Source organism: Cyrtonyx montezumae, unplaced genomic scaffold (assembly GCF_038088225.1).
Source record: "Cyrtonyx montezumae isolate F1298 unplaced genomic scaffold, pur_monq_1.0 scaffold_24, whole genome shotgun sequence".
NCBI lineage: Eukaryota > Metazoa > Chordata > Aves > Galliformes > Odontophoridae > Cyrtonyx > Cyrtonyx montezumae.
The window spans coordinates 3716520-3740037 of NW_027071981.1; the positions used below are offsets into that span (position 1 = coordinate 3716520).

General features: G+C 44.0%; 1 protein-coding gene across 2 annotated transcripts in view; it reads left to right on the forward strand.

The window, feature by feature from the left end:
- SLC24A3 (solute carrier family 24 member 3) overlaps positions 1-23518 on the forward strand; it is a 124339-nt gene that overhangs the window by 71853 nt on the left and 28968 nt on the right. For both annotated transcript variants that reach the window (XM_065739496.1, XM_065739497.1), the window contains exons 3-6: positions 4925-5001; positions 13404-13478; positions 17274-17358; positions 19117-19220. In XM_065739496.1, coding sequence (XP_065595568.1) covers positions 4925-5001; positions 13404-13478; positions 17274-17358; positions 19117-19220 — 341 coding nt within the window. The remainder of the gene's footprint in view (positions 1-4924; positions 5002-13403; positions 13479-17273; positions 17359-19116; positions 19221-23518) is intronic.

Below are 23518 nucleotides of genomic sequence, written 5' to 3' on the forward strand. Positions count from 1 at the left end.
AATGCCAGAACATCCTCCCTGCACTTGCTTTTCAGTTTATTACCAAAAGCCATGCATGCAACCTAATTGGCAGACTGTCTTCAAGTGCCTTATAATCCAGTTAACAGCCAGAAATGTAATAAAGCATTTGAGTAAATGAAAGTAGTTTATCTTTAAATGACTTGCAACAACTTTGCAACAAAGGTTATCCAATTATATTGCATGCTCTTTTCAACTGTTATACTGATTACTTGACTTTGGAAAGAGAACTGCTAATCTAACAAAAAGACATCCCTCTTAATGAGGGTACACTGAACAAATTAAATCGTTGAGCTGTTTTCTGGATTAGCATAGTGGGACGCTGGTTTTCCTGGATGCTTGTTAGTCTGTCATTTCCAAGACTTTATGACTCTAGTGCACTTGAACCTGGTGAGAAAGCCAGGGTAAACTACAAGCCTCCTTTAGGGAGGATCTGTATTTTGCTGCACACTCCACCACTTCATGGCTTGAACTGACATAGCTCATTTGAAGATAGCTAATGTGTATGGCATCCAAATCTCATATCTGCAATAGAGTGAGCAGCAATTAATAGGGCAGATAAGACAAAATGAACAATACTGTACAACCATTTCCTCCAGTGTGAGGGTGTGGAGGCTAACTAGGTAGGGACAGGATCATTTGTTAGTTGTTCGTTTTGAGTAATTTGGATCTTTATCTGTGTCACGTGAGTTACATTTCTGGAAACATTGAGAATATGCACAACAGTTACTGTTAATGATTGCACAGGGACCCCTGTGGGCAGCAGTCAGTATGTCTAATGCCAGGCCATTCTATGGAACAGTTCTTATGTTATATTTAGTGTTGCTGCAGCGTGATAAACTAATGCAGGTACTTGGTGACTGCAGCTTGTAGGGAGAAGACAGCCATGGCATAGAACGACAAAGCAGTTCATTTATATCAATGTTTGGTGAGAAAGATTTGCCAATTAGTTGTTGTTTGTGGTAATTTGGAGTGTATTTTACCAGGTACATAGAGCCATCCCCAAGTGCGTTGCCCAGTACAGTTAAAGGGTAAGTACAGCCAGCCATATTGACCACAAACCCGCAGGGTACCCCATAGTATCACATGCACGGAAGATTTATTAGGATCCTTATCCAAGAATTTGGATACGTTACTATTCTTAGACCAGCTTTTGGGTAAAGCTGTTACCCTCACATCAGTTCCAGTTGAAGAGTTCCACCTAATACAGTATGGCTCCAGGTATCTTACCCTCCTCATTAAAGGTAAGAACCAATCTACTCTATTCCATACACTGTGATGGTCCATCAGGCAACAAGGTCATGTATGATTCCACATTCGGACTTCATCCATTGTTTTGACATTTGTTTCATTGAAGGTTGGCTGTCCATTTATGCTCACAGTTCTATTCTATTGAAGAGTTCCTTGTACCATAAAAATCAAAAAGTGTTTTAAGGGGCCAAACACCTGAGGAGTTAGAGAACCTCCCTCTTCTAATAGCATTCCCTGAGGAGCCTGAGCTGTTTTGGTCCTATTTGTACCTCCCGTGGCTGTTCTACTGCGTGATTATCAGGTTCAAGACCAACAGGGGCAGGGAGCAGTAGGTTGTCCACGGTGCCAGTTTTCAGCTTAATACATTCTTCACTTCCCTTAATCTGTATCTGAAGTGGAAAAGCCCTAATAGTGTGTAGTATGCATAAAGCTCTCCCGAGGTCTTTCCTTTAAGTTTTCTAATACCTCATACAGTTATATTGCCTGCCTCTTCATTGATTGTCAGCCCAAAGTGGTGTTTTCAAAATGACATTATAAATAACTTTCTGTAAGACCTGCTCTGGTGGGATTGCATGCTAAGCAGAAACACCATTCAATGTTATGATCTTCGGCCCATTTCTGTACAGGAGTGTTGGTAAACTGTGATCCTTGTTCTCTTTCAGTGACTTTCAGGGTCCCATATGATGCCATTAATTTTGTGAGTCCTCTGATTGTATGGGTCATGTCTGCTCACAGCACTGGATAGGCTTGTGGAGGGCCACTTACAGTGTCTGCACAGGTCACGGCATGTTTCTCTCCCTCAGAGAGGAGTTAAGGGCTTATATAGTTGATTTTCCACTGTAGTAATAAACTGTGTCCTTTGGTAAGGTGGACCGTTGTTAGGAGGATGCCTAGAGAGACGTATAAGCAATAGTGTATATGTATCAGTTCTTCTGCCCATGCTGACTGTTACACACAGTGATTACATAAGCTGGACTTTTCAACTAGTTTTCAATTAGATTATCATCCGTATCACCAGCAGATAGTCAATGGAGGGTCATCTTCTGGACCTTTCCTACTTTGTTGCCTGTCATGGCATCCTCAGCAAACAAGTACATTTTTATAACGTGCTTTCTGGTAAAAGTACTTCTGCACATTTGCAGATCATGCCATGTTGTAATTTCAGAAGGTGGAAGGAATTAGAGTTATCACACTTAGCATTCTGTGTGAGCTGCCTTCTTTTCCCCTTTCCACTTTTCCCTTCCCTGAGCTACCCAAGGGCAGCTGATGACTGCAGGGTGTTGTAGAGCCCTGGGGAGGTTGCAGTCACAAGAAGATGGTTGCATTTACTTTTTAAGATTTGAAGGCCTTCAACTTATCTTAGTGATTGAAATAAAATAAAGAACCTCTAGAGATTACATCAAGTGGGGCTGTCATCTCGCAGTGCAGTTGTATCAAAACAGAAACCTTGAGCCTTGATAATGGGATTGCAGAGGAGCATGGTTAACCTTTTGTTCTCAACAGTTAGCCTAAATTTGTGGGTGGAATAATGAGGTTGGATATAGGATCCGCTGATTATGAGTGAAGCAAGTAGTGTCTGATTTGGGCATTGTTGTTTTTTTTTCTCCTGCTCTATCGCATTGTTATTTGAAATAATTGTTTCTGCATGAAGTTTCTTCATGGTTCAGTTCTGCCAACAGATGCTCTTTCTGCAGCTAATTAGAGCACAGATCCTGCCTGAATCCTACAGCATAACTGCAGAGTGAGCACTTACATCCTTCATTCAGAGCAGATATCCTTCATTCAGAGCAGTAATGACTTGGAGTTTGCTGCAGGGAAAGAACTGCTGTTGGGGAGGTATGCAGGCCTTGCCACGGGAGTCCTTGAACACAGCCCTTGCAGATGTGGAACATAGCTGTTGTCTTGAGGGTTTTGCAGCTGAGGCAAGGACGTGGGTTTGACAGCCTTACGCAAGCTAAGCGATCATCTTTGAGTGAGCACAGGAGTAAGCAGAGGAAATAGGAAGTCTTACTGGTTATTGTGGCAAAGAGCATAGCAGCTCTATAGAAAACTTGCTTCCAGCACTTCAGGTATGTGTTCTTTTAAACTGTGGGCTTCAGGACTGACCTTTCCCTATCTGTGTACGTAGGGTTACATCTCACAGGTCTTCATGGTAATCCTAAGCCTTCCCACTTAGCCCAAAGGCTTTTGCACACTTGCCTTTTTTTCTAAATATCTGACGTGTCTTTGTGAAGCCCTCCTGTGCATCCCTGCTGCCATACATCAAGGGTCTTGTTCATGTTGAGGACCTCTCTGAGGAGTCAGGGTGAAATTTAAAGGTAGAAGGGATTCATTTTGATCTGAAATGCACAAGTGATCTTTAGTAAAGCTAAAAAATGGGTGAAGTGCAAGAGCTCTTCCTCTGTACATGGCATGGCACTCACCCTCTGTTCTCCACTGTCTTGGATTGCATCCTTCTTCAGGCCTTAGCTAATGCAGCAAGTTATCCTAGGAACTATAGGGGAAATTCCAGCATCTTGGTATTGCTCACTCAATGAGGGACAATAAAGAGACACCCAGGCAGGGAAAGAAGTTAGAACAGCTGAAAGGAGTTTGCTGCTAAGTGCCTGCTGTTGGGAGCAGCACTGGGAGGACATTGTTGCTCATGTGGAGAGCGTTCAGTGTTTCCAGGGCCCAGTGAATGTTACTTGCAGAATAATGCTGGAGCACTTGGTGCTGAGAAGTCAAGAGGAAGGGTCAGAGGGAAGGCTTTGCTCTTACAGCGTGGGAAACATAGCTGTAGAGAGGAACAAAATGCGCAGTCCTTCGGGGCCACGCTGTCAGGAAAAGCAAAGTATGGGCTTAAATGGCACGTGACATCCCCTTGTGCCCGCAGCGGAAACGACTTCTGTCATAGCATGTCTCCAAACACCAGCAGCTGTGGGCAGCCTCTTCAAAGTACGCATTTTGTGTGTGCAGATGAGGGGGAAGGAATCAAGCCAGCATGCATTCAGATTAGACAGGTGCTGCTTTCCTGTGGTGCTAATTGCAACTCTCTGCACTTATTTTGTGAGGGATCAGAGAGCCAACCCCATTTCTTAGCAATACAGCAGGATGTTACATGTATCATCATTCAGGTAAAAGCAGCAGAGGGGTAAGGCTGAGATGCAGAGCCCTGCTGTAGCTGTGGATAGGGATCAGTGCTGTGTTAGTTGGAGGCTCATTGAGATTTATTTGGAGTATTTCTAGCACCTGTCCTCTACTTTTACCCATCCCATCCGTTTCCAGGTACAAAACCATAAGCTAGAAATGCTTTCTGGGAGTGACCTGTTGGCATCTATGTGGATATGCTATTTCCCCTCAGACTTCTCTGAAAGAATGATGTGTGTCCTTGGGGTTTATCTGCTCTCTCCAAGATGTCTCTGGGTACACAGCTTACGGTTGCCAAGGAAGCAAATTACACAGTAAGCAAGATATCTGATTGACAGAGGACAAGTTATCTAAGCTGATCCCTAGGTAGCACAAAGAGACTCTGCATGGGGGCCCACGGGATGGTTGTTGTAGGGCTGCTGCCCCATGGAACATTGAGGCTTTTTCATTATATTACTTAATGGTACACTTAGCAGTTTTGAGAACGTGGTAAAGCATCTGGGCATTTTTTTCTCTTTTTTTGCAGCTCTCCATGAATTCCCCAATGATATCTTCACGAATGAGGACAGGAGGCATGGAGCTGTCATCCTGCATGTCATCTGTGTAAGTTTTGTGACACTGTTTCTTTTCCTATCGGTTTGGACTGGATTCAGTATGTTCACTGACAGTTGATACTGCTTCCTACCCACAGAGTTTTCTGTTCTTGCACGCAGACATTCCCCTTCTGTTCTCAGTCATGGCTGAGAGTGAGTTTTAGTGACTAATCTGAGTATCATGTTAATGCATGATGAGTTACACAACAGGACAAAAAAAAGCCCTTGATCAAAATATGCAAGAGCCAGAGAGAGAGTTTGTTTTTTTTCTGGTTTAAGACTCAAAGGGCCAAGGTTTCCCCCAGCACTGAGGGATAAGTAAGCATTGTCTCAGTGAGTGGTGAGACCAAGATGCCAGCCTAGCTCAGTGGGCCTGGAAGGGTGCTGCAAAGGTTCTAGTTCTTCCTGACAAGGATGGTGCCTGTAGAAGAAATAAGTATGCAATGCTTAAGTGGTATTATAATCTAACTGGAAAATTCTCTAGTAGGTCTCTAACTTGGATGTCAAGAATTACTCCAGGTATTTAAGTTGCTGAAGTGAGCTTTTCTTCTTAAATAGATTAGAAAAGGGATCATAGCTGTGCACTGTCCAGCTGTGCAGTGGTCGTGGATTTGTTGGGGAATTCTAGACAATGTTGATCCTCAAAGTTCAGAAATGCACCAGGAAGATTATAATAGATGCAGTTTTAAAACTCTTAGTAGTCAGAACACAATGTAGTTTTCAGCTTGGATTTGCGTTCTATACCCCAAAAACAAGTCAGTGTGAAAGGGGTGCTTAGCAAGGTCAGCATTCAGGGTAGTGGTGACAAACATTAACCCTGTCTCAGTTCACTAGACACTTTTACAAGACTACACATGGAGCTGCAGTAACAACACAGAAAGAAGGAAGCACATCTCCTCCACATCCATTTTTCAACTTCTGTTGGGTGGATGATGAAGACAGTCCTTTTTTTTTTTTTTATGTCTTCATTTAAGAAGGGCTGCCAACTTGTCAAGGAGGAGAATTCATTCTTAAGCAGCAAAGAAAATACTTGCTTTATCATTAGCTATGTGCCTTCATGATTTCTTTTTAAGTATAAATTAGATTGTATTGCATCATGTAATGCGAGTGCTCTGTTATGATTTTGTTTCAGCTGAATGGCTACAGTAAATTACTGAGTAACATCACTATTGATTTTGGCAAGCCAAAGGCTTCCACGGTTCTATGGGAGCGTTTAGCTTTGAGATGTTTTGAAAAATGAATCCTGAGCCTGAGCTGGGTTTCTTAGCAAGAATACTCCTAAAAATCCATATAAATCATCTCTCACAGTCATGCCTTCCAACACAAGTCACCCTGAGCTGCTCTGCAGTTAGTGGAAAGAAAGACATCTTCAGAGGGTCATTAGCTTCCCCACCTGAGATAAGATGGTGGCTCCAGGTTGGGTTACTCCTGCCTGAGGTCCCACATCAGCTGTGCACTATAGGACTCTCATTAAATGGGTTTTGATTGTTGTTTTGCAAACCAGATGCTGATAATTTGTCTCTTGTGTGGTTCTCATTGCCTCAAACGAACAGTTTTTTCTATTTTGAGAGGGAAAGGTCATGCTTGGTCACATCCAATTGCTCCTGATCTGTGCAGGGAATGTGTGAACCACATAATATAGTTTTGGAAAGTTTGTCCCCTTGTACCTCTACTGTGGGTGATGCAAGAAGTGTTATGAGAGGCTTTTAAGGAAGGGTTTAACTGCATGTAGTTAATTTCAGCTCTGTATATGAAAAACAAGTCTTGTGCAGCCAGTCTCTGCAGAATATGATGATTGTAACAGCATGCTGCTGCCTTGTAAACTCATGTTTCTTAGATTTCAACACAAAAACTATTTTTAAGAAAGATCTGAGTTACAGGAATATGTTTAGAATGAGACCATTTAAAATATGAATTGCTACAGTCATTCTTAACCTCGGTGGAATCCATGCCTCCATGTGTGCTTTTCCAGGCTCCTTAAAAGAGGCAAAATATGGACTGTATTTTTTCAGTATTAGTAACAATGGAATCACACAATATTCTCATCAGGTTGACTGTGTTAACCGTAAGTTGGGCTGTTTTCCAGTCTACTTCAAGTTATGATTTGCACTTCATAATTGCTCTCAAGATAGTTTATTTTTCCACCATTCTGGTGTTTTATTTCATTGGAGGGTTGTTTTTTCTTTGTCAGTTTTGAATAAGCTGAACATACGTTAACATGCATCAAAGCAGATTTTTGAGGACTGAAAATTGAAGGTGAAGTGCCCACTTCGGATGGAAAAAGAAAAACATGTTCTTTTACCAAGAACTAGATATGAGCATCTGCTGTCCCAACAGAAGCACAGCCCGCCCTCAGCTGCTGAGGGCTTCAATGGCAAACCATTTACTGAGATGTTTCCCAGTGTCTTTCCACTCCGAGCCTTGAACTTCACCAGTCATAGGATAGAACCATAGAATCATTTGTGTTGGAAGGGACCCTTAAAGGCCACCCACTCCAACCCCCTGCACTGTGTAGGGACACCCACAGCTCCATCAGTGCTCAGAGCCCCGTCCAGCCTGACCTTGGCAGTCTGCAGGGATGGATACCACCACCTCTCTGGACAACCTGTGCCAGTGCCTCACCACCCTCACTATAAAAGACTTTTTTCTCATCTCCAACCTAAATCTCCCCTCTTTTAGTTTGAATATCCTCAGGAAAGTTCCCTAGGCGCTGCTGCTTTTGGTCCTGGTCTGGCCTGGTGTGTGCCCTAGCAAGCAGAAAGAGCAGTGGCAAAAGCTTTGTCTCCTCTTAACGCAGAATAACTGTAACCTGTTGGCAAAGAGAGAACTGATACTTATTAAAAAGACAACTGTCAGCTTTTAGCAACCTGCTGCTTCTGTCCAATGGAAAGGAGTTGTCATTGTATTGGAGGTGATCAATCTCTAATACTGATTTCCCCCTCCAGTGTTTCAGTTACCAAATGTCTGATGAAATTAGAGCCATGTATGGAAATACACTTTGTAGGAAAAGATGTAGACACAAAGTCAGTACTCTCTGCAGGTTTGAGGAGACTGCTGTAGAATCAAAGGGACTTTATGCTGAACTCTTTTTATTCGTTTTAGTAAAATCTTGTTCTCTTTCTCCTGTCTCCCCTTTGCCACCGTTTTGATGTTGATTTCTGAAAGACATCAAGGTAAAGCTTGTTTATCAGAAACTTAAGAACCAGAGGGCAAATGCTCTGAAGTGGGAATTTCATAGAATCATAGAATGCCTTGGGTTGGAAGGGGTTTTAAAGCCCTCACAACCCCCTGCCTTGGGCTGGCTGCTCCCCACCAGCTCAGGCTGCCCATCCAACCTGGCCTTGGGTGCCTCCAGGGATGGGGCACCCACAGCTCTCTGGGCCTCACTGCTCTCTGAGTGAAGAATTACCCCCTAACATCCAATCTAAATCTCCCCTGTCTTAGTTTAAAGCCATTCCTACTTTTCCTATCACTATAAAACTGTGCATGTTTGGGGTGGTGCAAGTGAGAGCTTTTCAGGGTGTTCCCATGGCATCTTCTGCCTACTGTTTAATGACAGTGAAAATGGAAACGCACTCAATCAGATCCCGCAGTGAGGCTGTGATGGATTACTTAATGTAATCTTCACAAAGACAATAGTAACCCCTGAAACACTTTAAAATCCTAAGAGAAACTAGGCAGGAGCAGTTCAGCGATAGTTTTAGTCAGCAGAAATGCCTGAGCTGAAAGCACTTCAGTTCAAACAAAAAGTGGGCCTCTGAATATACATGGCAGGTTTGGAACTATAACGGTTAATTTTCCCTTGGAAAGTTCTTTGTAGCTCATCAACTGATTGCTTCACAGCTACTAATTATTTTCAGGCCATTTCTGAGGAGAGGGAGAGTTGTCATGAGCAGCAACATCCCTGCTAAATCACTGATTTGAGGTGTTTGGTTGAGAAGGATCCAGGGCGTGGGTGTTGTGGAGGGCTCCCTGGAAGCCCAGTGTCTTGTTACTGCAGTGCCCTAAACATGCTTATTTTACTCACTGTATGTGATACAGGTGTGTCAGTACGTAGCTGGGCTTCTAGCTGGCTTTGTGTGCAGTCAGAATTAAGGAGAGCCCTGTGCTCAGTTGCCATGTTTTCAGTGATTCACTATGATTTGAGATGATGTGTGCATCATTTATGATGAGTTGTTGACTTGGAAGTGAGGCAGGTCAGATTGACAAGCAAATTTCATGTAAAGTGAGCTAATTAAATGAACTTCTTGAGTACCACACTAACATTCAAGACCTGCCTGGATGCCTACCTGTGCAACCTGGGCTAGGGAGCTGCTTTGGCAGGGGGTTGGATTCAGTGATCTCTAGAGGTCCCTTCCAACCCCTACAATTCTGTAATCCTATGTGTTCTTTCGCAGGGAAATGCAGGACCCGTTGGTGGAGTAATGAAAAAACATGGTAATGCTTAGCTCATCCAAGCAGCTGATATTTCTGCAGGATGTGAGCTGCAAGAAGAGTCAAAGTCTGCGTACAGCGTTTCCTGTTAGACCCAATTCCTTTAGCAAGATTGAGTGTTAGTCCATTTCAGAGTAATCTCTAGATCTGTAGCTAAAGTGATCCTAAATTCGGCTCAATCATTAGATGACAGGAAAAATATGAACAAGAATTACGTCCAGATACATTTGTTTTGTTTTTGTTTTTTTGCAGACAAGCTGCCAGAAAACGTGAAATGCAAAATAGCTCTTTATGTAGGTCAAATCTTTATAAGCTGTCCTGGTTATTTTGTGAAGGTTAATGTGATATAAAGTAGATTTCCCAAAATGAAAGTGTAGAGATGAATATCTCTCAGTTATGGTGTCTTTGTCTCACGTGAAGGGGCTTGTGAGTAGAAAGGTAGGCATGCATCTGAGCCTTGTAGGTGTGGGTCCTGCACTTCATACTACCAATTTTGCGCTGCATCAGGAAAATGCATTCAGCTGTCCTTTGACTTAACGCTGCTCTGGGCTGGAAATCCACTCTTGTCTTTTCAGAATCCGTTATACATAGTGGAAGGGAAGTCATGGTGGTAGGGCAGTGGCTGTTGGTGCTGGCTGTGAAGTTGAGCTGGTTTCTGGGATCCCAGCTACGTGGGGAGGGTTAGAGAATGAAGCTAACATCAGTCTGTCCTTCAGCTGGAAGATGACTTGGCATGTGGCTGACAAAGCTTGCGCTTACCGGGGGCTCAGATGAGAGCTAAGCGGATGAGATATGATGCAGGAAGAGTCTATCTCAGAGAGCTGTGGGTGCCCAAGGCCAGGTTGGTTGTGCCCTGGGCAGCCTGTACTTGGTTCCACTTGTCCTACTGGGGGAGAAGGCATCTTTTCAGTAAGTTGTGTCTTCCATTTAGCTGAATGCAGCTAAGTGATGCACAGCTGAACTTGGAAGCTTCAACCCCTTAATTGGCTGTGAAGTCACACTGCCTGCTTTTGCCCACGTTGAACACTTGGGACATACTTGCTTGCCCTGTTGCTGGTTCTCTTCCTTCTTAGCTCACAAAAATAGCCTGGAGTGATGTCTGTGTTCTATCTTTACAAGTCTGATTTGACATAAAATTATATCTTTTGAGCGTGTTCCTGCTGGCCCAAACCTTATTTTGTTTGGTTTGAGTAAAAACAAACAAAAAAACACTTTCAGTGAAGTAACATTGTCCTCATGTGTTTACTTGCCAAGGATAGTTGCCAGTGTTTTAGCTTGTGAACCGTGTTGTTTTCTAAGCAGATACTCCATGGATTTGAACTCTTTATACTGTACTTAACTCAAGCCAGATAAATTAAGCAAAACTCCGAGCCAGAACCTGAATTGTGACAACAGTTACATCATTAAAAACAAACCCTCAGGCCTGTAAGTCGGCATGGTGTAAAATTTGCTGAAGTAACCCATAGTCATCATCCTGACTTAGCAGGCTTTGGTTCAGGGCTTTCAGCATGCACAGCAGCAGTGGTGTTCACCAGCACCTTCAAAGGGAAGGCATGCAAAGGCATAGTCCAGTTTCTTCATGTTCACATCTTGCATCTGATGTCTGCCTATGCTGAAGCTGTCTGCACACTGTGTAGGATATAGCAGCTTTGGGTGAGCTGAAGAAATAGTGAGAGCACAGAGGAGACAAAGGCTGTGGGCCTTTGATCTTGAGGACTTGATCTGAACGTGTGCTTTTTTTCTTCTTTCTTTTTTCAGCTGTTTTCTGTCTCGCTTCAGGAGAACTTGGCTTCCACAACTGTAACAGATTGCAGGATTCCCCAGCAACCACATGATGCCCAGTGCTCTGTGACTGTAGATTATGGCAAATAGAGAGAACATGCTCAATTCCTAAAGATGATGCTGTACGGATTAGCATTCTTGAAAGGCATTACTGTGCATTTGGGAAGGGAAAATGTCAGCGTGACCCACTGCAGATTTATGTGATTAGCAGATTAAAAAATCCAAGCTGACGTTGGGTACCTTCTATCCATTGTATTTCAGTGAAATTTGGCCACCTCATTCTCCTAGCTTGCTTCTGGTTGTTCTGTGATGCTCAAGGTTTGTGAGGCACTTGCTTCCTTTTACCTAAGTAACAATCCAGCACCAAATCTTCAAGGTGGTGCCAAAACCACCCATGGTGATGAAATTACTATCTTAATTATAATAAGAACAAAGACCTGGAGATATTCTTATTGCTGTTTCTCTCCCAGCAGAGTATACCCTGATATACTCCTGCCACCAGAGCTTCAGTGATAAACTTGAAACACCAGAGCTGGAGGGCCAGGTGTGTTGTTTCAGTGTTGTGCCTCCAGGTAGGGATGCATGCAGACATGCACACAGACAGCAGTTCAATCTGCAGGAACCTGATCAGTAAGGACAAGCTCGTGGTCTGAATGCAATTTTTGTGGTTCTCAGATACCTGCTCACATTTTACTTTCTTGTTAACTCCAGTTGAGCAGAGTTGTCATCATAAGCCAGGAGCTGTGGCAAGGCAAAAGCCACGGGGAGGTGAACACTGCTTCTTGTCTTTGCTGGGAATATTTATTTCTTTTTGTTGAGGGAAGTGAGAGAAGACAGAAGGAATTAATGGGCTTTTTAGAAAATAGTGTTTATTTGTAACAGGGAATTTCCAGCAGAGCCAGTACATGCCTCAGCTAGAACACTGTCAGCAGCTGAGCAGCCTGGGTTTGTTGTAGGATCTGAAGTTACACATGGGAGCACAGAGCGGACCGTCCAAAATGAGGCAGAGATGGGACATCCTATAGCCACTGTTTATATTCTGAAGGTCCAAATCAATAGGATTGAGAGACCGTTTTCCTACAAACATTGGCCACTTCTCTCAGCTCCCATTACTTACTGGAAGTAGTTTTACAGTTGGGCAGCTCTGTCTTGAAAAACACTGAAAAATCAAGACCCATGTGCACTGGGAACAGTGGTGATCCTGTGGCGTGCAGTGCAGTGTGGACACAGTGCATGGAAATGTGCAGGAGTGTGAGCTGCTGTGGTGGAAGGCTGTGAGCAGCAAGCTCGTGGAAGGAAATGGAGGAAGGAGCTCAGGTGCTCCTCTCTCCTGCTTCACTGCACGCAGCCCTTCATAGCCCTTGTTCCAGACACAGCTGGCTTGTGTGCAGCCGCTGCAGTTCCAGTCTTATGTCCTGGGCTTCACCACTCTGTTTACATGCCTAGAATCGAATTTCAATGCCTAGAATCGAAGGATCTCTCATAGGCTTGTGTTTTTACATCCATACAGCAATAGATAAACGCTTGCTGATAGCATAATCTGTTAGGAATGAGATCAGAGGTGGTATCGTAGCATCTCCCTGTGACAGTTTTTTAGCAGCTTATGCAGATGGATCATTTTCTGGTTGCTCACAGTGATGCCAAGTATAATAGATATGCTGTGTATCTCATGCCAAGGAGTGCTGCAGGGGGTGAGCTCTGACCTCTCACACAGCTCTTCAGTTGCCCTCTCCCACTTTCCCTGTTTCACAGAAGCTTAGGTTTAAAACTTTGTTCGTCCCAGATGGGGTGCAGAAAATAAGATCCTTTCCACTGTTTCAGAGCACTAGCATTTCAAAAGGTGCTCCTTGAGAATGCAGGCTTTCACAGTGTGATCAGAGAAAAGCTTTGCACTATACAGCAGAGGAATAAGCTAAGGGCAGCTTGGCAATATCCAGAGATATTTTGTTTTTCAAAAGAAGTCTTTTTAATGATGATAAAGTGCTGACAGTCCCTTAGAGCTTGATAGAACTTTTGGTTAAATACGTCATGATCTTTCTGTTAAATCCCACAGAGCTCCCCAAAGTCTTCTTGCAAGAGAATTTTTTTTTAAGTGCATACTAAGACAAACCTAAGATGAACTGGGATACTGCAGTTAGTTCAGTTTCTTTGCTTGACGGTCTCCAGACTCAACAATCTCTTTTTTTTCTTTTTCAGGCCATGTATATGTTTTATGCTTTGGCAATTGTCTGCGATGATTTCTTTGTCCCTTCATTGGAAAAGATTTGTGAAGTAAGTACTAGAAACTTGTGTTATTAGAAATGTGTGCTGCTTTAGCAGCAGCTCTCCTTGAAAGCTCCAGCATGTGACGGTGGTGTATTTACTGTTGTCTTAGAGCATTCCCCATGCTTTCTGTTTAGTTGCTCAGCACTGCCTGTGTGAGTTGGCTCAGGTTCATAGCTCTTACTCGCAGGAGATGGGCCACATGTCTCCTGGTGTGTGAACTTGGAGATGCTCCCTCATAAATCATAGAGTGGCTTTGGCTGGAAGGGACCTTAAAGACCACCTGCTTCCAACTCTGTTGTGAGCTGGCTTCCCCACATCAGCTCAGGCTGCCCAGGGCCCATCCAACCTGGCCTTGGGCACCTCCAGGGATGGAGCACCCACAGCTCTCTGGGCAGCAGTGCCAGGGCCTCACTGCCCTCTGACTGAAGCACTTCTTCCTAATGTCTAACCTGAATTTCTTTTAAAGCCATTCCCCTTTGTTCTGTTGCTGTAAGACCATGTAAAAAGTCACTCCCCCTCCTGATTATGAACTCATTTCAAGTCCTGGAAGGCAGCAATGAGGTCTCCCCACAGCCGCTTTTTCTCCAGGCTGAACAAACGTGGCTGCCTCAGCCTCACCTGTCTTCATAGTGCTCCAGCCCTCTGATCATCTTCATGTCCCTTCTTTGGATCTGCTGTGACAGCTCCACATCCTTCTATTGTTGGGGGCCTCAGACCTGAACACAGTACTGCAGGTGGGCTCTTGCAAGGGCAGAGCAGAGGGGTGCAGTCCCCTTCCTTGCCCTGTTGCCACCCCTCTGCTGATGCAGCCCAGGACACTGTTGGCCTTACAGGCTGCAAGTGTACACTGCTGGCTCATGTACAGCTTTTCATCTGCCAGAACCCCCAAGTCCTTCTTCTGCAGGGCTGATCTCAAGCAACTCAGCCCTGGGATTCATGTTTTTGGTCCCATAGACTTGTACACATTCATCCTCATCAAATAGTTTCCAACTCACTCTGCTATTGCAGAGGAAGGGATTTGGCTCCCCAAGTCTCTACCTCTAGGTTCAGGGACATCAGTTCCAGAGGAATTATCATCCAGTAATTTCTTAAGTATAGACAGAAGTTCACTCTCCTGAATTTCAGTGTCCTGGCTCCACTCCTTGCTAGACCTGCGTTCCTTCAGATCACAAGTTTGACCAGAGCATGATCACTGCAGCCCAGGCTGCCTCCGATCTTAACCTCTGTAAGGATCTCCCCTGCTTTGGTGAGCACCAGGCTTTAGATGCACTGGTGAAAGATCCAGGGGAAGAGAGAGTCACTGACCTCCAGGCTGGCTGCTTGGGAGCTGTGTCCTGTCCTACCTGTGGAGCTGGGGAGCTGCACGTCCCTCCTGCTTCCCTGCCAAGGCAGGATGGCTTTGGACTCACTCAACCCAGAGCTGCATCTGACTGGTTAGGTTTTGGACAGTAGTTATGTCTTGACTTTTATATTCTGGACACTGCAGAGCACTGGGTTCGGGTCAGCTGTAAAGAAAAGCTCCTAAGCCCCTCCAGCAACAGGAAGAGGCTGTGTCCTTCTTTTGCTAAGGCTGACATGCTAAAATTTTAGCAAGAACTATGTTTTAGCTTGAATGAGCTCAGACAGAGGATGAACACAGACCTTCTGCACCAAGTGACTGTAAGCCCTTGCTGAATTCTGTCTCAGGCAAGGAAACCTTTGCTGCGTGGTTCGGTCCTGCCAGGCTGATGTCTCTGTCAGCTGGAGGTCTGCCTGCTGCTCTGCCTGCTAGTGTCACTCACCACAACCGTGCTGGGCCCTGGGACAAGGCGTGGGAGGTGGTAGGGGAGATCATCCATCTTGACAGCTCTGATGGAATCTGACTCTAAGCTAACATGATATTTGTAGCCCAGCACCCTACTGTGCTGCCTGGTTTTCTTCATCCAAAAAAAAGTCCCCAGGAGCTTCTGCTATTGCAGTGCTTAAATATTCAGGTGACTGAAGGATGACAGCATGAAGCAGGACGTTCTGAGCTCTCTTAAGGCTAAATCTGAGCACAGCCAGCATGAGGCTGAGAGGAAGGGAGACTGCTGTTACTAGGAAAGGAGACATGGATGTGCTGATGCATTAGATGTACTGATTTTAAAATAAATGCCCATTTTCTGGCTTAGCTCCATTAGCTTGGAAAGTGCTGGTTGAGTTTGGGATCATTTATGTTCCTAGACGTGTGTACAGATGAAAATTGGCTCCAGAACACTTGTTACGATAGACATTTGTGTTTTCTTCGTTAAGGTGTATTCACAACCAAACCAAAGCCCTATTTTCTAAAACTGTTTGTACATACACTTGTCCACACGGCACAATGAATGTCACAGTCCCAATTCCAAATGTGGCCTCCAGATACCAGAGAATCACTTTTTGACTCTTACGCAGTGGGCTTTATTTTCTGGCCTACTGTACTAGCTTAGTCACTGTATGTATTGCAATAACTTATCTATGAAATGCCCTCAAGGGAACCTGCGGGTTAACCAGCTCAATTGGTTGTCTTGAGTCCTGATCTTTTCCAAATGTACCATCTGTTTGTGCACTGACTGCTGGGGGGTGACCGTTGCTGTAGGATCCTCTATGGATATACAGAAGAACCTTGCCTTTGGGGATGTACTTCTGTTTCTATAAACTTACTTCCTAATTATCTTGATGCTATCTATTATTGCTCTCTATAAAGCCATGTTTTATCAGGTTCCGCAAGCTTTTACAGCAGTGTAGCAATCAGTGATCTCCTGCTTGAAAAGCATTTTTGATTAGAGCATAGCTTCTCCTTTTCCCTTGTCCCTGAAACATACGTAGAATTCTTTATTGTACGAATACGTTGAGTGGATAGAATTGAATTCTTTCACAGGCTTAAAATATCTTTTACGGGATCTTTAATCACGTTAGAGTTGGGAAGAGGAAGCTCCAGCATGTTTTAGGAGTGGTATTTTCTCCCTGCAGATGTCCTTCAATAATAAGGAGGTTGCAGAGAAACTGCACAGTTAGGAAGGGTGGGGGGGGAGAGAAAGACTTCCCCTGTCCTGCTAGGTTGGTTGTGCTGCTCTGAAACTTCAGTTCTGCTAGGGAAATGTTCCCACTGTCAGCTGCCTTCCCCTTGCTTGTAAAATGGCAGCCACCGACTCGCACGCGTGTGAGCAAGGCGGCTTCGTGTAGTAACAACGCAGCCGTTTATGACCGTATGGCAGGGGGTGGCTTTTTTTAGCTGCTCAGATTAAACTTCAGAGGGTGCCAGCAAGGCATGTGGTTTTAACAGCTTTGTCACATTTGCTGAACAGTGACTTGCACAGATGGAACAGTGGGTACGAGGAAAACATAAAGGAAGCAATTAACCAAATAAATCTTTGAAAACAGCATATGCCAATGAAGTTTTCATGAAGTAGAGGGCCATTTTCTTTCCAGAAACCACTGATTTAATAGAAGCAATCCCTGCACACTCCTAGAGGAGGGCTGTAGGGGGGTATGTACTTTTGATGATGATCCAAGCAAAAGAAGGGTAAAGACAGATTAGCTATCCAAGGCTGAAATGATTTTCAGGGAAAGTCAGCGGATGGATAAAGCCTGAGCTCCAGCCCTGCCTGTTACAAGCTGGACTAGGTGAGATAAGCCACATATTGCACACCTTGTGTATATCCCCGTGGTGACTTTTTCCCCTGTGCTTAACCTTTAAATGTGTACTGACAATTTCCCACTCTCAGCAGACTGTAACATTTCTAGTTGAATTCATACACCTGTTGATGTTGTAATCAATAACTCTGATATGTTTTTCTGCAGCGCTTGCACCTTAGCGAGGACGTGGCTGGGGCTACTTTCATGGCAGCTGGAAGCTCTGCTCCTGAGTTGTTTACATCTGTCATAGGTAACTAACTTGCTGCTCTTTGAAACCTCTTCTTTCCCCATGCTGTTTTTCAGAGTTGACATGAGATTGCTAAGCACCAACAATATTTGTGCCTCTTCCCTCATGGATGTGCACAGGATTAACTATGGGAATTCCTCAGTAGATAAAGAGGCACTAAAAAAAGTACTATTATCTCACAGCAAGGGGTTGCATTGGAAGTGATTCAATCTTACTAGCCAAACCAAGGTCAGAAACGCAGGCAGTTCATAACTGTCTGTTAGCCTTACCTTGCTGTGGCACAGCCAAGGTATACAGCACAGGTACTCACAGCAATGGGCAGGTGAGAGCACTGTGTGTATGGAAAGCATGATCAAGAGATGAGCAGTACTTAGGTCTGTGAAACATGAGGTGTTCCTTCTGTAGGCTCAATCTAAGAGGATACTTATCAGAATGCTGTGGTAAAATGATCTGTATGTATGCTGCCAGGTATATGGTGGAGTGTTGCAGTTTTACATATCCACATCTGGTGGTACATAATCATTAGAATAATGAATGGAAGGTTAAGGCAGGCTCTCCATCACTGAAGAGAAGTGATGGAATTATGCTGAGCTTAGGTACTTTCTCTAGAAGATCCTTCTATTTCAGTAGCATCTATCAGAGATGGAGCACAGATGAATTCACACCAAGCTGTGTACTCTGTGGAGAGAGATGACCAAAGCCTCAAAACCTAGGAAGTTAAAATCATAGAGTCATGGAATGGTTTGAGTTGGAAGGGACCTTTAAGGTCATCTAGTCCAACCCCTTGCTGCAGGCAGGGACACCTTCTAGACCATTGCTCAAAGCCACCTAGCCTGACCTTGAAGGCACAAAACAGAAGCCCACAGACCTGAGATAGTATCATAGTTGGGGTAGTGCATTAGCAGGACTAAAAATCAGATTCCCTCGGACAGCTTAGAGAAGCCCTAACATCTTGCTGTGGTGTAATCCACAGTCAGGAATGACTCTTGGGGGTGCAGTGACACGCTGCTGGGTAACGTGTGTCTCAGAAAAGGCAAAAATAGAGGGAAGAAAATAAGCTAAACTCCAGTAGCCAGAAAAATACTGCTGGAAACTTAAAAGCAAATGGTGAATTTAAACAGACTGACAGCTAGCAGGGGATGGAGTGTTATTTTTAGGCTGACTTCCTAAGGAAAGAATTGTGTGCAGTACCATGATGCATGTGTCTGTCAGTTCATCTTCTTCACCATTAACCTCATTGGCCAAATTTAACCAAATCTGACAGAGGAGCTCTGAAAGGAGCTTGTAACGAAGCCCCATAATACATTCTGAGAGGCATTGTGCAGCTTGCAAATAACTAGTAGCCAGACAGCCATCAATCTACCCACTTGCCTAGTGAAGCCAGCAGGGCTGAGGATACATGGAAGAGCAGAGAACGGTGAGGGTATGTCTTTCAGGAGGTAGTTTCTTGCAGATTTGTATCCTACAAGATGCTCTCAGGGAGCTTATCATCTTCTGTAACGTGTACTCCTAGACTAGGAGGTTGGTGATGTAGAGATGTTTAAGATACTTGTTTTTCATTAGCTAATCCTTCTGAATCCCCACAGAAAGTTATCTTGCCTTTAATCACCCTAGTACCTTTCTCTGCAAGTTGCCCTATTAAATATGAGTAAAAGAGGCTGAGCTGGTGCATGCCTTTAGATTCATTAATGGAGCAATTTTAGAGGAAAAGCTCTGTACTTTCCAATTTACACAGCTTGCCTTTAACTTCTTTTTTTTCAGGTGTTTTTATCACAAAAGGAGATGTAGGCGTTGGAACCATTGTAGGCTCTGCTGTATTTAACATCCTCTGTATTATTGGTGTGTGTGGGCTGTTTGCAGGACAGGTAAGAGCATTTAGTGATTCTGAACAGCAATTGCTTCGTCACATGCTTTGGCTGTATTGTCAGATCCAGTTGCCAGGTTCACAACCTGGCCACAAACTTCCCTGGTTTTGTCCTTCTTAACAGGGCCCTATCCCTCTTACGTGTTTTGAAATGAAAAGCAGAACAGAAAAGATCAGCTCAGGTGTTTTAAGCTACCCGGTGGTCAAAGGAATAAAAGTTGGTTATTGAACACGTCCTCTGGGTAGCTATTGAAAGGTATGCTGTGATGTTCTGGTGTATGGCAAGGAGCATGGGAGCGTGTGTGCTTCTGGCTGGCAAGAATGCCATTTGGTGAGCCATGAATGGTCCTCTGACGGAGCAGTAATGCTTCTGGAGCACCAGGAAAGGTGCTGCCTTTGTGCAAGAGGCATTGCTGGCCACTGGCACGACTTAAGAATCAAAAGAGAAAGATTTGGCTTGTAGGTAGTCTCATTATTTATGTCCTTGGAGTCTCAGAATGTGGAAAGGGACCTCTGGAGGCTGCAGCCAAGAGCCCCCCACCACCCCCACATGAAAGCAGGGCTGATTTCAGGGTTGGACCATGTTGCTGAAGGTCCTCTCTAGTCAGCTTTTGAATATTCCCAAGGATGCAGTGAATTTTACCTCTCTGACAGTAGGGCTATCCATTCCTACTGAGCGTGTGACTGTTTTTCAGTATGTCAAACTAAATATGACAACACGAGCTATTCATCTGACATTAAAGTAATTAAGTTGTGAGATCTGAGCTGCTGTCTGAATTGCTGACATGATTGACTCCACATAATTAAATATCTGAATCTGCATTTACCTTAGTGCTTGTCAACATGCCCAGGATTTTTATGATCCTGTCAGATGTTCTTTGAAATCTTACCATGCAGATTTGTTTAAAAAGAGATGAAGCAGGGTGACAGAATCAATACAGAGCAAGAGGATAACTAGCTTCGGAAGAACAGTCTGAAAGAAGAGACCTTTCTAACTTGGTCAGTGTGAGAAAGCAAGCAGAGAGCTTAGGCTTTCTTGAGAAAGTTCAAAATCCATTTTTATCTATTTGAACTATTAGCTTTTTCAGAATGATGATGAGCATTTTTGTTATGGAGAGATTAGGGGAATAATGCACAGAGTGACTTTTTGGACACCTAAGCTCTCTGATTTGGGTGGAAACATGCAGCTGCAAACTCTTGTTCAATATGTTAGTGGTTCTCCTGCAGCTCTTACTATGAAAAGCTAATTGATTCAGACTAGTTTTTAATTACCAAAGCTTTCCCAGGGCACAGATCTGCATTTCCCAGAGATCTTCTGTAATCAGTAGGACTGTGTCCTCAGGTTGCTTTTTTCAAACAAATGAAGAAGATTGACTGTTTAGCACGATGGTGGAGAAGCTAATTCTTCTCTTTTTTGCTCTCCACATTACTGACTGCAAGCCTGAAGCCTGCTAATAAACTAGCTACAAATGACAGCTTTCAGTAGAGGAGGCTTGATGGAGTTTGGGGGTTGACAAAGAATGTCAGTCATCTTCATTTGTGGGTGGGAGGTGTTTGTTTCTGGAGGATATAACACAGCCAAAATGTTCTGGTAAGTGCCTTCAGCTTTCCAGGCCTGACAGCTTTTGGAGGAACAGGAAAGGACTGGCTGCCCTAGATCATCCTCCGCACACTCTGTGAGTCCTTTTTTCAAGCAGAGAACTGAGATCAGGCCTGGTTTGTCCTGATTTTGTCTTCCGTGGCTCCTCTAATGGTTAACGTATAGTTGGCTTCTGTTTGGTGCTGCTGAACCTGCAGTGGGTTGCTGAGATCTGAGATGATGTCAATGGCTGCTTGCAATCATAATTTAAGTGAGCAGATAGGAAACCTCAGTTCAAATAATTCTGATACCTTAAACAAAACTCTTATTTTGTGCTTTTCATTTTTTCCCTGCTCTCAGCACTTCATCAAAAAGTCATTTGCCTTTACTGGCCAACACAGTACATCATCTGTTGTTATTGAGAGGATTTTGGTTTTGTTATCAGTGATTTCTCTTTAGACAGACTGACTGAGTGGACCTCGGTGCCAGATTTGGGTTGCCTTGTAATGGCAGTGTAAAGCTGGAGGCAGGTTGTCAGAGCTGCTCATTGGCATTTGTGTTCATCAAAACCTGTCATTAAATGCTCTGATCTCAGGAGGTGGCTACTCACAATCACCCAAGTGGCCCAGAAGGGCTGTTGCTCCCTTCCCTGTACCTGGCTTACATGCAGGATCTCACCAGTGGGGGGGACAGTGAGATGATCCTGATGCCAGATTGCATGAGGAATTGTGGAGGAATAGGAGGGTAATTTGTGCTGTAGTGCCCACGGGTTGGAGAGCCATTTTTAAACACAAAGGCCCACAGCCTCAAGAAATCAGTACGCGTTTTGTTGAGCAACAACTCTGATTATTTTTCTGAGCCATTAATGGCTCAGAACAAATCAGCACAGACTTCCTACTGCTGGAACTGGAAAGTGTGATGCCTGCACCTCTACGTGATGCTACGCACCGAAAAAGTGCATTAAAAGAGCATTATTAAGGTTGAAAGTCAAACGCTGAAAAGTTATAAAATAGCAGCTTTAAGGTTCTTTGCTCAACCTTAATTTGCCCCCCCCTCCCCCACGCTGTCTATGCATTATTATGGTCTTTAATTACATGAGCACATGCTGGTTTCTCCATAGGATCCCTGCCTCCTTCGGCGCACAGAATGGACTTTACTCACTTAATGAGCAGCTATTCATTATTTTGTTTTCTGTTCATTGTTCAGTGTATGCCCTTCTGCCTTATTTACCAGGCTCTATTCAAACCCTGCTCCAGAGGCAGAATTATTAATTTCCTCTTGAACTTCTGCCGATGTCATTGCTATTGTATCTAAGCAGTTGATGAACGATTAATTAATTTTCCCCAAGCCTCTGTGAGATGAAGGAGTGTTTTAAAGATAGGAAAACAAAGTTCAGAGAGATTAAAGACAAAAGGATGAACTTGTCATTTTAGGTGCCCACTAGAGCTGGCTCGGGCCCGTTTTTCTTCCTGAACATAGAGCATCCTATGGCATTTTCTTTGTTCAGAGCACAGCTCCCTCTGGCTTCAAGTGCTGCTCCCTTTACTCCTTTAGTTCACGTTTTTGTCACGTGAATATCTTTCACTCTCCCAGTAGTCCCAGTGGAGAAGCAGATGCCCTGAGTGCCTTGGAACACAGGTTCCAAGAGCAGGGTGCTGCTGCTGGGAGTTGATGCAGTGCAAAGGGAAAAGAAGGGAGCGGGGAGAGCTGCTGCATTCTCGGGAGTCAGCCCAAAATAGCACGGGAGCAGGCTGCCAGAAGCCATCAAGCAAAGCAGCGATTAGAAAAGCTTCCACTTCATTTCTTTATTTATGCTTTTAATTTTGAAATTTTAAGAAATCTATCAGCTTGGTAGCAGGAGCCTCAGTCCTGCAAGCAATTGCAGCCAAACTCATTTCCACACACTGAGCTGCTTGCAGAATGGCTGTCTGAAAACCACCCAACTTGTTTATACCATCTGTTTCTATGCCTTGTTTTAGGGTTTCCAAATAGCTGTGGGAATGTTGTAAGTCTCCTGAAGAGCTCCTCTCATGCTAAAAAGCAGTTGATGTAGACAAAAATCAGCTTTAATGTGCTATTGTGCTCCTATTTGCTTTGTGACACAGACAGAATGGGCAGAGTCGGGCTGGAAATTGGATTGGTTTGAGTAGTGTCAACAGACCGGGGAGATTAACCATGTGTCTATCTTGTGCCAGCCCAGAGCTGAGATTTTCTGTTGTAAACTCTAGGGATGTGTTAATAAATGCAGGCAAAATTGCTGCAAGCAACTATGGAGGTAGTGCTGTTAGCATTAACTATTATAACTCATCTGCTTTGTTTGTTTTTAAGCAATACAGAAAACATAAAAAAGTTTCAAATTGAGATGGTTACACCGTAAGGATGGTCTTGCTTCTTACTAATTTCAAAACAAAGGTAGTTCTAAGTTATATCAAAAGGATTTGCATCATGGCTTGCTACAGAGAATAGGGAGGTGTGCTTCAGTAGCCTGAAAGTGAGTTGCTTTCCTCTTCCAATTCGCATTGATGAGACTTTGCAAGTCACCAGTGAGAATTCTGGACTGGAGGGATCTTTCTGTTCTCACTGATATGAGCAATGAGATCACCTGAGGTCTCTCTTGGCGCATGAGGATTTGTTTGCAAAAAGTGGTGACTGATGGAAGCTGCCTCTTCTGTTGGATGGGCAGACCAAAACGACAGGCAAAGGCTGGGCTTCCTAAACTA